This window comes from Molothrus ater, chromosome 14 (genome assembly GCF_012460135.2).
Source record: "Molothrus ater isolate BHLD 08-10-18 breed brown headed cowbird chromosome 14, BPBGC_Mater_1.1, whole genome shotgun sequence".
NCBI classification, from domain to species: domain Eukaryota; kingdom Metazoa; phylum Chordata; class Aves; order Passeriformes; family Icteridae; genus Molothrus; species Molothrus ater.
This window is the reverse complement of record NC_050491.2, coordinates 5,135,767-5,149,831: the sequence shown is the minus strand read 5'-3', so window position 1 is coordinate 5,149,831 and position 14,065 is coordinate 5,135,767. Positions and strand designations below refer to the sequence as shown.

Below are 14,065 nucleotides of genomic sequence, written 5' to 3'. Positions count from 1 at the left end.
GGCATTGGAGGAAAAAGAGAGAGAATCTTCTCAGTAAAACAGAATTCAGTTGTTTGCCTGGTTAAAGAGCTGTGCTACCACTACAGAAGTGGTTGCTCATAACTCAGCAGTCAGTTGTGAGCTCTGTGATGGGAGCAGATGCCTGAAATCACATTACACACAACTCTAGATGGAATTAAACAGCCTGTAGCAGTAACAAACAACACTGTTTCATTTGCAAAACCAAGGCAATAAGCCTCTGAAACAGAGCCTGTCTGCCATGGCAAACTGGGAAAAAAATAGACCCCAGTGCTGTTGTGAGAACCCCATGACAATGCAGTTGTCTCTTGCTTAGCCTGCATTTGTGTCACATCATGAGGAGGAGTAGCCTGGCCACGTACACCCCACAGACTTGGACTTTTGTGGTGATGGTCTCTTTAATTCAATCTGCATGGGGCTTCTCTACTTTTACTACATTTGAGCTGTAAACAATGAAATACATTTATTTTTTTAAATACCACTTTTGTAAATTTTTTCCTTTGATTCCTCCTTCATTTTCTCCACTTTCTGCATAATCAGGGAAGTGGGGCAGTGCTGAAGGCAACACACAACAAATCAGACAGACCTGTGGGTAAAGCATTGTCTTAAATGCATAAAAGGATGTGATCAGGCTTTGAAGTTTTAAAGGCAACCTTAATCTTTTTTAATTTAATTTTTTGCAATGTCAAGTTAATCTCCTGAAGTGTAAGCAATCTTAGTCACATAAAACATATTACAAAAGCAGCTTTCACAGGTTGCATAATTTTTTCTAAGAAATAATGCTGCATGTTAGCAGTTGTTAAGATCTTTTCACTTGGATCAGCTGTCACATGCAGAGTTCACATTATGAAAGTGTTTAGTTTTAAAATGCACTTATCTCTTCAACTAATGAAGATCTTGTCTCGCCTAGGAATGTCATGTTCCTTTCTGGTTTGTGTCGTTTTGTTCCTTTGTTTCTGTAACATGGCCTTTTTTCTCAGCAGCTTCATTAGTAATAAGTAACATCTGAGTGAAAGCAAACCTTTTAGTTCAAATGAAAACCATGCTTTCATTTTGAAGTAATTATTGTGTGTGTTTTGCAGTATAAGTCTTCCAGAAAGAGTTCAAGTGGAAATGAAAATGATGAGGTGAGATGTAGTAATTGTTGGAAATATTAAGTAATACATTTATTCTCTTGTCTTTTTTGAACAAATAAACTTTGCATTCCAAAGCCATTGCAGAAATAACTATGATACTCCTTTATTTGAAAAAATGATCATGATGCCCTGCTGGGGAACAGTAGAATGTTTGCTTGCTTTGGTAATAGCAAAATTAATTCATCTATCAAGCAGAGGTGATGTAAAACTAGTACTTGATATAAACAGCCAGCAGTGGTTCCTTGCCTTACATATTTTAAATTTAGTTGCTGCCAATTTGTAGCATACTTGATAAATGTTACATGTCTCATGGATTTCATAATTTCATGTTTCTTGTTAAATCATCATTTTCATTTTTATAATTTCATCTTTTTGATTTCTTTTTAGCAAGACAGTGATAATACTAATGTGTCCCCACAGTCTCCTGTGTCGTCTGAGGTACAAGTTTGTGGGTTTGTTTTTCATTCAACAAACATTTCTTTGTGTTCATTGCTGTCACCAGGTTTTCATGCAGATACAAAGCTGTTAGTTTCCTTTGAAATTACAATTAGAAGTATTTCATCATAATAAAAATTGAAAAAGAGACAGAAACTTGAGACAGATATTACAACTTGTTTTACCTTTGCAACTCTGGTCTCCGCTAGAGTTCTTCTTTTTGACTGGTGTGAGGAAATGTGCATTGCTTTGTCTCCATTATCTTTCCTGATGAAAATACTAATAAAACAAAAACCAAATTTGCCATATTTGATACGCCTTCCTAGGGAATACTGCTCCTCAGGGCACATAGTCACTGAGAGGATTTGAAGTTTATGGTTTAGTACTTTATACATCACCAGGAACCCAAGGGTGGTGACGCTTCTTGAGGAGTTTGATCCTTCTCAGTCCTGGGTGTCACCTTTGTGGTGCAACAAAGGGGTGGCTGTGCATGGAGTCTCACTGGGAGAGCACTGCACTGCTTAGCTCAGAGTAAAGCAAATATTATTAACATTTCTACCTCATGTCACTGAGGAGCCTGAAAGAGCAGAATTAAAACCTCTCCCAGAATACACTGGAATGAAACAAGGGTATCTCTTGTACATAGCAAGATACTGAGTGCATTCCCTTTTCAGATGGTGAAATGGTAAAATCCTGGTCTTCAGAGTTGGAAGTAGATATTTCTTAAGAAATGTTTTTATACTAAATATGGGAGAATATTTGCATCTGCTTACAGCTGGCTTAAACTCTGTTCACAGAATGATTTGCAGTAGTTTGAAATATTTTGAAATATGTTTTAGATAATCTAGTGCTGTTTTCCTTTCTCATTATGCCAGTTTTATCTATGTGTGGTAAGGTTACATTCATTCAATTTATTTTATCTTGTCCTCTTCAAAAGACTTACAGTTAAGCAGAAGGACTGTCCTTAGGCAAGAATAATTTAAACAGTATCTTGATGGGAACAAAAGTTCTTTCTTTTAATGAGTGGAAGAAAACTGACTTCATCTCTTTTAACAGGATTATGAAAGGACAGATAGTAACACTCATGGTCCATTTGGTCTCAAACCAAGGTCAGGTAAGCTGCTGTTCTCTAGCACAGTGTATTTATTTCCCAGGCTGCAAGAGGCAGTAAGCATAGCAGATGTCACAGTACAGCAGTTCACTCAATTTACTTATCACTGCAGAGTACTGGGCAAGCACAGACAGCTGCTTTGGCAAACAAATAATTGGAAGCTCCTCAAGCTGCACAGTGATTTGTTTGGGATTTTTGGGGGGATTGTTTTTTTTTAAAGTTTTTTTTCCCCACTTCTTTATTTTTTGCATACTTAGTCACTGTCAAAGAACAGGGAAACAATACACAATTGTTCTTGAGGTTTGATGGCTTAAAGGCTTTATACTTGATTAAAAGTAAAACACAATGCAAATACTTCCAAAGCTAGATTGAGATTCTTAAAGAAGTGCAGATGGAGTTGTATGTCCCATACTGATACTTCAATATTGAAGTCACTTCAGTCTCTATATTTTCTAATTATCCACTTACACTTAAGTCAGATGATCTCTGCATTTTATTTGAAAGCTGTTTCATAGGCAGCATCTTTTCTAGCAGGATGCTTAAATATATTTGTTCTTTAAAGTTCTGCATTTTTTTCCCAGTTTTTATCCTCGGTTATAGATCTTTAGTGTTTGAATGTTTTCAATCTGAATTCTGACTGACTCCCCTCCTGTTTGACAGCTTTCAGCCGTGCCTCACGCCAGGACTACGGTGCAGTGGACCCTGGCTTTACCATGAGGAGGAAAATGGAACATTTAAGGGAAGAGAGGGAACAAATCAGGCAGCTTCGCAGTGTAGGTACCATCATTCACTCTGTGGGTGCAGTGCATTTGGTTTGCTCTGGTCCACAATTTAAATCCTCATTTTAAAGGCCCCCAAGTTGTTGCAGTTGTAAAAGGGCATCCCTCTAGTGGTATTTCTTCCTAAGGAATTTCATGTAACAGGCTACACTGGTACTTGTTTGGGTGCAACCAAAATACCAACTGGGAATTAATTGGGGTTGTTTTCTTTCTAAAAAACAAAGTGAAATGAATTTTTTTCTGAGGTTTTAAATTTTCTAGGGACACAATAAATCTGCTTGTGTTTGCTGTTGTTCGACCTGAGATCTGAAGAAAAATTATTATTGTTTTCTAAATGGCCAAATGCTTTTTGAGGGTAAAAAGTTGTTGCAAATTTCATAATCCTGAATGGGATCTACATTTCAGATTTCTAGTAAATTGTTTTTTTGTGTAGTTCTTTTCTCAAGTCATTTAGCAATTGGAGTTAACTAAATCATAGCTGCTTTGCTTTTCAGGGCAGTGCTGAATTGTGGTATGACTTCTGTGAAGGATGTTTGTTGTCTGGTTCACTTCCTGAGCAGTGAAATCTTGTTATTGGGCTGGAAAAAAACATTGTTTACCTTCTCTGTTTTGCAACACAGCTTTTCCCACAGTTGTGTTCCCTTCTTTTTTTATTTTCCTCCTTCTCATAAAATCCTGTATGGTTTCAACTCACAGAGATTCTGCCCACTAAGTACTGATCACATATTCAGCATAACATTTCTGTCCTTAAGTTCTGTGCTTTCCTGTTATGAACAGTGAGTTTGTTGTATGGGCTTGAGAGCTGTGTATTCTGGTCATTGTTGGCAGAATATCTTTCTCAGTGTATGTTGTTGTGTCATTTAAAAAACCCCCACAAAATAACATAAAACACAAGAAAAACCCAACAAAACAAACAAAGGAACAGGCCCAGAAACACAGGGCCTGTAAGGAGAAAGGGATGTTTATACTGAGTAAAGCATAAATTTATTCTCTTTATTTCACTTTAGTATTAAATTGTTCCTTTTAAACATCTACATGCTTTAAAATACCCTGCTTTTAAACTGAAAAACTAGCTCATGTTGAGAGTAACTTACTTCTGGCCTTTTTCCATTCAAGAATCTTGAGTCCAGGTTGAAGGTGATTTTGCCAGATGACATTGGAGCAGCGTTGATGGATGGGGTGGTTCTTTGCCATTTAGCCAATCACATAAGGCCACGTTCTGTTGCCAGCATTCACGTCCCATCGCCAGCAGTGGTAAGGCATCAATGATTTATCTCATTTTTGGTACATCTTACATGAAAAGAAGCTTTTGAATTTCAATATTAAACGTTGTGACTCATGTTTACCGCATTGATTTGCTACATTACTCACTTTGGTTTTTCTTGGAAGAAGCATTAAGCGGGCCTCAGAAGTTTAGTTTAAGAGCTATTTTCCTCATACTGAGTCTTCATAGAATGTGTCTTGTATTTTAGTAACTGTAAGTGAATTTACACCAGAAATATGCACTCCTTCATGAATGTCTGATGAAGATTTAATATCCTGTCTTCACAGCCTAAACTCAGCATGGCAAAGTGCCGAAGAAACGTTGAAAACTTTCTTGATGCTTGTAAAAAATTGGGCGTTCCACAGGTACACTAATTGCTTTATTGATTTATTAATAACCACAGAAAATGTCAGCAAATACTGAGTTGGGGGGGTTAGGGGAGCTTTGTTTAGGGAGCAGTAGTGACCAGAGAACTTGAAGATCTGAACAGAAATTCCATTCCAGAGTTATGGGATGAACTTGAGGAAGCTACTTTATGGGTTCCTAGTCAGTTCTTAATAGTAAAAATAACACTGACCTCCTTATAAAATACATTGTCATCTAAACAAAGAAATGGACTTGAGACTTGTTTTGTTACTTGAAAGTCTTGAGTTTAGCAACTCATTTTGGCATGAATTCATTCTGCCTAGGAAATATCCTACACTTACAGAAGTCTGTAGCCTGAATGATTGACTCTCATTTTTAGCATGGCTGTAGTTGCAGCCCATTACTTGTGCTTCTGTTGCCCAAGTGTATTCTCTTACTTCCTTTTATGAGGAAAAAAAGACCTCAAAAATAAATAATTTCCTGCTTATTATGAGACAAAAAATTTCCCTTGATGTTCTTTAGTGCAAGAAGAAAATTAGTTGATAGATTTAGAAGCTGGTTTACTGCTCTGCCATAGCTTCTGTCTCATGTGGACCCACAGGTCATTCAGAAGCTAGAGGTGCTGAGATTTACCTCGTGAATTACTTGTGCCACCAGCTGGCAATTGGGAAGATTGTCCAGCTTGTGCTGAATTTTGAGACTGAATGATGATCTTTTTGGAGAATGGTGCATTATTGAGTCTATCAGCACTTCTAAGTTATCCCAAGAGAAAGATTGGTAACAATTTTGCAAAACCGGGGAAGGGAGAGAAGGCCACTGAGCCAACAGCACCCACCAGCTTGTTTTTCTCTGCTTATGAAAAAAAAGTCCTTTACTTGAAGAATTTAGCAGTCTTTTATGTATCTTCTGACACTTTGTTTAACACTTCAAACAGATCCTAACTACGAAAAGTTTCTGCCCATTCTGTTGCTGGTGAGAACCACAGGGACATTTAAGGCCAAAGGTGTTTTCTCTGCAAGTGTCTTCCTGACGTGTGTGTGGCTTCAGAGAATGTGTTTGTTACCTGCCCTGGGGACAAAGGCATGGAACTGGTTAAATGTCCTGTGTTCTTTTGCAGGAGAGACTTTGCTTGCCTCATCACATTCTGGAGGAAAGGGGTCTGGTGAAGGTTGGCCTCACAGTTCAAGCTCTGCTTGAGTTGCCTGCATTGAAAGTATCTCAGCTTTCTTCCATGTGACACAACTTGCTGGCAGCTAGACAGCTTCCCATTTAAAGCTCTGTTATGGATTGCTGTGAGTCACTGCAGCCTCCTACACAGGAACACCCAAGCCATCAAAAACTAAAACCTGTCCAGATGCTGTAGAGAGCCTTACTTTGGAGCTGTGTGTGAAAACCTTGGAGTCAGTTCACAGTTAAAGGAACATAACTGTTCTTTTTTTTGTTTTTTCTTTTGTAATTGGATGTACTAAGAGAATGTGGTAGCATCAGGTTCTCTTTCTAGTTAAGTTAAAAGCTGCCATTTAACATCTCAGTGTTAGAGTTAAATGCTGGATTTCTTTTTTTACATTGAAAATGTTGTTTGAATTACTTTTGAAAGTACAAAGCACACCCCCTGTCACTTTAATTTTTTGAGTCAATCATTTGATTTAAAGATAAGTCAAAAATGTAGCGATGGTATGATGGTAAAATGTGAGCAACTGATCACTTGTAATCCCCTTTCACTCTCTGAAAGCTTAATATTTGCGTTCTAATATTTGTTTTTTTGCACTCCTGATTGTAACTTCGCACTTCTAACATTGCCAGTATTGAGTCTGAGTGTCTGGTGATTACACAGAACAGGATACAGTGAGAAGAGGACACAGTTTATTGAGTTTTTCCAGTCTTCTAGGTTGGTGCCAAATATTTTTTTTCAGTTGTACTGTAGATTGTTTACCTGTGAAGTGCCTGTGTAATTGATAACTCTTAATAGTCTTAAACATTTTTGAAGTTTCTTTGTTTAAAATAGATAAAATGGAAAATTTTTAATATTTTAATAGTTTTTTTGTAAAATCAGTATGTGAAGATTTAAGTAATACTTCACATTTTTGATGTTGGGTGTTTTAAGTTTGTTGCACAATTTAATTGTTGTCTAATAATTAGAAAATACTGTAAATACTTTTTATTTATGCTATTTAATTTGATAATACCTAATTACTTTTGGTTTATTGTATTGTTGGACAAAAACAAAGTTGTCTACTTTTCTTTCTTTGGGACAAACAAATACACATGATGAATAAGACATGAGGACTAGTGATTCATACAGAGTAATTTAGGACATTTTGATAAAACTGCCAAAATCTCAGGTTTACGCTGTGACGTTCAGGATTTTGTGTAATATTGCTCCTGATCTCACATGACATTTTTACAACAGGTATATCCATAATTTAGCTGGGAAGTATCAGTGTTTATCTTTTTAGCAGGGTTTATTGTATAATTTCCATGAGTGTGGCATTAGCACACAGGTCAGTTTGTACAAATGTCACTGTGCTGAGACATTGGATCCATGGATAAATGTGAAAACAAAACATTTCCACTGTGGTGTTGTTTTGAGACTTCTGAGTTCATGTATTTGTTTGCTTCTGAACAAATTCTTGCTGTGTTGAACCATACACAGTTGAGTTCTCCAAACAAGTTGCAAATAATTTCATCATTTTGCCAAGTAGCTCTGTTTGTATTAGTTTGTTCTCCATGAATAGGTAGCTCAATTCAAAAAGTGTTTTGACTGCCACAGATTCTCTATTTCAGGCTAAGTTATTTTCAATTGAGGGATATGTTTGCCAGGCATGTGACAAGATTTGATTCTGTTCTTTCCAATTGACCAAGACCCTGTGTAAGATAATTCATTAAAAAATGAGGGAGGAGTATTGACTATTGTACTGTAGTCTTATAGGCAGTAGCTGACAGGAAAAATAACCTTTTTCTGATAAGTTTAAAAATACCACTTATTTTTAAATCCATTGAAACAAGTTAGTGTACATGTACTAGCTAAAATCCACTATTGTTCATATAGTGTTGTCCTAAAACACAGCTGATGGAGAGGCTGGTGTATAAATTACTTTGCAAAGTCCTAGATATAAATCTTAGGTTAGATAAATATGTGTTTAAAGAAAGTGGATTGCTTTGACGTTTGAAATATTGTATTTCAAATCTATCTTTAATTGGTTCTTGCATCTCTTCTAATGGTTATTTTAACAACTTCAGTCTCTGTTTTCATTAATGTCACTATCTGAAAAGTCATGCAAAAACTGAAGAAAAAGTTATAATTCACTAAGCAAAATGCTTGCCTGCTACATTTAAAAAACCCAGCCACTCAAAAAGAATTAATCCTTGTCTTTCATTACACTGTTGCTGCTACCAGAGCAAAGTTATAGTTCAGGGTTAGCCATGGAAGTGCTAACTATAAATTGTCACTTTGTTATCTAAAACTGATCACTTCTGCTATTTCATTGTCACATTTAAAAACATTTTCTGATCTTAAGGTAACATTTTTCCTTCTTAAACTAATTTTATTAAGTTACATCACAGTGTAAACATTAAGAATTCCCTTGATGTAGCATGGCAGCTGCTTACTTCTTGGGGTTTTTCAAAGTCCTTAGTAAGTTGAAAATGGGATATGAAACTTATGTACTCATTTTAAACTGAAATTTTCTAAAACAATTTTTATTTTTTTTTCTTAGTACTCTGCAGTTCTTCCCCACAGACTTGCTACCAACAGTCTTGCTTTGCCATTCCTTGAAAATTATTATGGCTGCCTTCTTGCTTATGGGGAAGGATAATCCTGATTCTTCCAAGGCTTCTCTTTTAGCATGGCAAAGATTAAAGCCTTCAAGTACCCTTAGGAGCAGTCTGAGAAAAGACCCACTGTGCTTGGATGAATGTTTTTCTCATCTCTAACTGCTTTTACTACTAATAATAATCTAGAGCCTTGCTAGGCTTGTACCATTGTGATTTCTTTGACAGCAATTTCAAAAGTGATGCTAAAAAGATTTGAATTTGAAGTTTTCATTTCCAGGAAGCCTGTGGAGATAGTTGTGTCTTTTCTGTACAAGAATTTGCATATACTCCTTTCTCCCTTTCCTTTTGATTCCCAGCATCTTACTTACTTTTGTTCATTCTCAGATCCAGTGCATTCAGGCTGTTGGTTACTCTGGGACACTTCCCTTCTTCCTCTTGAATTTTTTTAAGAATTTGTAACAGTGATTCCAGAATCCATGTTCCAAGCATTTCCTGTGTTTGAGATACCCATTTTCAGTTTTATTTAGGATATGATGCCATTACTTAGTACTTGATACAGCTGATAGGGTGGGTAAAAACAGAGCCTGCTCAGTTCCTGTTGCACTCTTTCTGTTTTCACTTAGAACGTGAAGAAAAGTCAACATTAAAAGCTTTAGGAAGGTGCATTAAGTTTTCCTAATAAACTTGGCAATAATGTGGCATGAACTGTAAATTACAGAGTGGAGAAGCATAGTGACAGGGCTTCTGGCCTTGTGTATTTTTCTGTGTTTTATGTCACTGCATGCAGTATGTCACATGTGACTGATCTTTCACTTGAGCAATAATGTCCCACATATGGTGAGGTCTTACAGCGGTGACAGTGAAATAATTGTTGTGAGGTGTGGTGTCCTCCCAGAGAGTATCTCAGAAATGCTTTTCATCTGTTCTCCAGCACTGCTAATCCACCCTGCTCACTGGGGCACTGCTGGGGATGCAGAAACCATCCAGACCCCTGATCTGGAGTCCTTCCAAAACCTAACCAAGAACTATGAGCATAAAATAGGGAGGGATGCATTTGAAACAATAAACAACTAACATTAATCAATTTTTAATTTTTTTTTTTTTAATCCTAGGCTTTACTGAAGTCAAGGCAGGTTATACCCTTGACTTCAGTAGATTCTCACCTTTTTGATTTGTGGAACACCTGAGCTGGAGACCATAGCAAACATGGCTTAAACTTGTTTGACACTAGAAAACTTCAGTGTCAGATTCTTGACTAAAATAGTGACCCCTGGTAAGTCAAATGAAGTTGTAAAATGTTATGTGGATTCATTTAATAAAAAATTTCTGATAAGCCAAACAGTATTTAGATGGTAGGAAAAAATTACATTGAAGTGAGGTGGGAAGGTGTTGTTACCTCAATAAAATTGTAGATGAGGCAACTATTAGGTTTTTACTGCACTAAAAACTTCATTTCAAATACCATATCATTTAGTGGCAGTCTCATCAGCTTTTGACATAAATCTGTAGCTAAAGCCAAACAAAAGTGAAGACATTTATTTTCACTAAAATGGAATTTTATCTGTCGTGTTGGTACTGAAGAGAAGGACAAAAAAGGTCTGGCTCTTCTTCCCTTTGCTGATTCCTTAAATGTTTATTTGAAAGGCTGATTCCACTGATTTCAACTGAAAACAGCCTGTGGTAGGTTTTAGACCTTCTGCACATAGGAGGTGTGGTTTGGTATTGGCAAATCAAATGTCACTTTTCCTTCACCAAATCAAGCTAATGTCTGTGTTTCTGTTAGAGGATCTCTAATTGAAAAGCAAAGTAAATAAACACACCCCAACACACACAATTTGGAATTAAGAGAATGTCATTAAGACCAGCAATGGGAAAGGCAAAGTAGAGTTGTCCAAGCAGAGAGTGCTCTGAATTGATTTCACAGTGAATCACTCCAGGAAAAGCCTTCAGTCTCAGTAAAGAGGGATGTGTTCTGTAGCTGAGGATCCTGGAGTGTGTGGCGCTTTCAGCAGGGTGTAGAACAAGGGATTTGCCAGCTTTGTGTTCCCAGAGCCCCTTTGGTGTGGCCAGCTGTGCCCCAGTGCTGCAGGAAGCGTGGCTGGTGCTGCAGGGGGCGCTGCCTGTGCCCAGCCCTGGGCTGCTGCCACTTGTGCTCCCCTGCCTGTGTGCCGGTGAGGCTGTGCAGGACAACTGCTGACAAAACACCTCCTTGCTCCTAAAGAGGTGCTGCAACCTGAGCAAAACCACCAGGGGATAGTTTGAGAGTAATCACTAATAGTCAGCAATATTTAACTTGCCCCAGCAGTGGGTGATGCAGTGAGGCAGGGGATGCTTTTGCTCTGGGAGCTGCAGACCTTTTCTGACCACAGGTGGCACCGTGGCTCTGAAGGGGTTAATGTGTGCACTTCCAGGAGGAAATGCAAACAGAACTGCTGGGTTTGTTCCATATGCCACACACTGGGTCATCTGTCATTCATTTACAGACAGAGGGACAGGTGAACTGTCTGTTCTTAATGAGCAATGTTATGGTACAAGTTTGTTTTGGAAAATATGAAGATAAATTTCTCTTTTCCTGTGAAGAAAAATTCTCCTGATCTTCACTGCTTAAATAGAGAATATATGTGATTAATTGAATTTTAGTTTAAACTTGCCACTGCACAGAAGCAGTTCTGGCTCCTGTGTTTGTTACATAATAAAATGCCCTTGGCTTTATTTCTCTTTAAGTGTTTCACATAGTACAATTTTGCTAATATACTATCTTAAAATTGTGGTTATAATGAAGTGTTTGTTCCCTCATTTGGTTTGACCATTATTTTTTCAGCATGAGAGGCAAAGGGCAGCAAAATTTCTGCAAGCTGCTTGGGAAGGCACACCAGTTATCATAAAATGACATCTAATCTATCATTTTTAGTTCAAATTATATATAGCCAATTGCATTTTCAAAAAAGAATTTTCAGAGTGTTTTTTACATTTTAGAATCCTAATCTTAAAACAAGCAAAAACCAAAAATTTTTTCCATGGCTGCTCTAGTATCTTAGGAAATTCTAAAGGAAAAGAACAGCTTGGACTGATAGCAATTAAATTGTTTTGGAAAAGTTTTGATTTTGGCAGTGTTGAATTTGCAGTTGAACTTGATCCATTTAAAGTCTCTTTCAACCTAAATAACTCTATGATTGTAAGGCTTCAGTGAGACCAGAATTTCCCTCCAGAGTTGTGTAACTCAGTTACTGCACAAAGTCAGTAATTTAAATTAAATTCTTGGCACTAAGGAGGGTTTTCCTCATTCATTCAAAGTGAAATAGGGCAAACATAACTTTTTCCATCATAGTTTTATAAAGGCAAATTGTAAAATAGAGAATATTTGGAAATGCCACAAGGATACCTTTTCACTTTGTTTCATTTTAAAATGAGTGAACCAGTGAAATATTTCCAAAATGACTATATTTGTGTAGGGTTTGGTTGTGCCATACCTGGCACAGGAACTTGCAGTAGCTATTCAGTATTAATTTGTACTCTGAAGCTGTGCAGGACTGTGCTCTTCACATGGAGCTGCTGATGCAGCTGTGTTTGCTGAAGGGATGTGATACCTGAAGCAAATCCTGAGAGTTCCTGGCAAGGCTGACATTCCCAGGAGGAATACACACAGGTGTAGTGAGAAAAAGGGTGGGTTGGTGAAATACATTGGGAGTAATGTGAATACTTTTTACTATTGTGGAATGTCTAGAACAATGAACATGTGATTGCTTTACAATTATCATTCAGTTGGTATTCAGTTCTTTTATTTTGTAACTTGTGGTTATGAAACTCAGAAGATGCAATGTAACCAAATGGTCAACATGTAAATGTGTGCAGGATGTGGCAAAAGTAGTTCTGAGGGCACAGCAGGAGAGTGATCCTTAAAAATAGATGCTCAAATTTTGTATATACTTGCAAAGTTTTTGATAGTGCATTTCAATTGATTTTGCATTTCATGTTCTTGTAAAGTGCATCTTTCATACTTTTGAAGATTGTCTACTTGTACTATACTGTATTAAGCCTTTTTTCAGGATTTCCATTATTGCTGGAGCTTCCAACATACATGTTTCTTTTGAAAAATGTTCTTACTTTTATTTGTTTTTGTAAATAGTGTTTTGTATTAAATTTGCATGGATAAAGCCCACATTTCCAAAACCAGTGTACATACGCTGTGTATAAAATACAAACTGTTTCATAATTTTCATGTAGTCAAGTTATTCAATTTGGTTTCATTTCAGTTTATATATTTGTAGTAAATAATGAGAATTTGTTGTATGTTCTCTCAAATGTCTGTGTTTTCATTCTGATAGATAAGTGACCTGCTTCATTATGTCAGGAAATACATCCTCTGACAAACAGAAGGAAAGCTAACTCCTGGTTCAGGGAAGTAGGACACACCCACATATGAAGTGTGTTGGGATTTTGGTTTTGACCACCAGTGGTCAAAACCAGAGACTATACAAGGATCAAGTTGCCCTTACTTGTAGCAATCCTTATACATTTACACACTTTGCTGTGAGAACCACCCAATGTCTTCTCACATTTATATTTGGAGCAACATAGATTTTTGAGTCTTGCTAATGATAACCTTAAAGCAGCACAGAAATTCCTCCTGACAGAGGTGATCTGCTTCCCTTCTGTTCCCTGGGCTGGCTCTAGCACAGATAATAGCACAGATAATCTGTGTGGTTTGCAGTCATCAATTGCTTGATCCAGCCTTAGGGGAAAACTGCCAGGTTTTGGAGCTGTAGTTAAGTTGGGTTATTCAAATGTAGGTTAACAGAGTGTTTTATAGGACCAAATTTATTTTACCTTAATTTCTTTTAGATTATTTAAAGATGTAGTCAATTTTATTATTAGACCTGAATATTGAAAATAAATACTCTGTTTTGAGAGCTGGTTTTCCCTGTGAGACCTTATTCTGCACTTGCACACTCCCAGCTGCCCTTTGTTTTCTGATGAGTGGACTGTACTTCCATTGGGTACAGTAAAGCAGAAATTGAGGAGCAGCATTCCAAGGAAAGTGAGCACCATTCCTTTACAAAAGCATCTCAGCAGCTGGAACTTTTGTTTGCAGTTACCAGTGATGGGTTTATAGTTGAAATATTCTGAGTCTGTTGTTTAGTTCTCAGCTCTGAAGAAAAGTTTCCTCTTATAAAAAGGATGT

At 37.1% G+C, this 14,065-nt stretch overlaps 1 protein-coding gene across 2 annotated transcripts in view; it reads left to right on the top strand.

Moving 5' to 3' along the window:
- The window catches only part of LRCH2 (leucine rich repeats and calponin homology domain containing 2), a 40,058-nt gene extending 26,265 nt beyond the window's left edge, over positions 1–13,793 (top strand). For both annotated transcript variants that reach the window (XM_036401994.1, XM_036401993.1), the window contains 7 exons: positions 1,101–1,145; positions 1,542–1,592; positions 2,646–2,703; positions 3,361–3,473; positions 4,596–4,733; positions 5,031–5,108; positions 6,227–13,793. In XM_036401994.1, the coding sequence (XP_036257887.1) occupies positions 1,101–1,145; positions 1,542–1,592; positions 2,646–2,703; positions 3,361–3,473; positions 4,596–4,733; positions 5,031–5,108; positions 6,227–6,346 (603 nt within the window). In that variant the 3' untranslated portion in view covers positions 6,347–13,793. The remainder of the gene's footprint in view (positions 1–1,100; positions 1,146–1,541; positions 1,593–2,645; positions 2,704–3,360; positions 3,474–4,595; positions 4,734–5,030; positions 5,109–6,226) is intronic.
- The last annotated feature ends 272 nt before the right edge of the window (positions 13,794–14,065 follow it).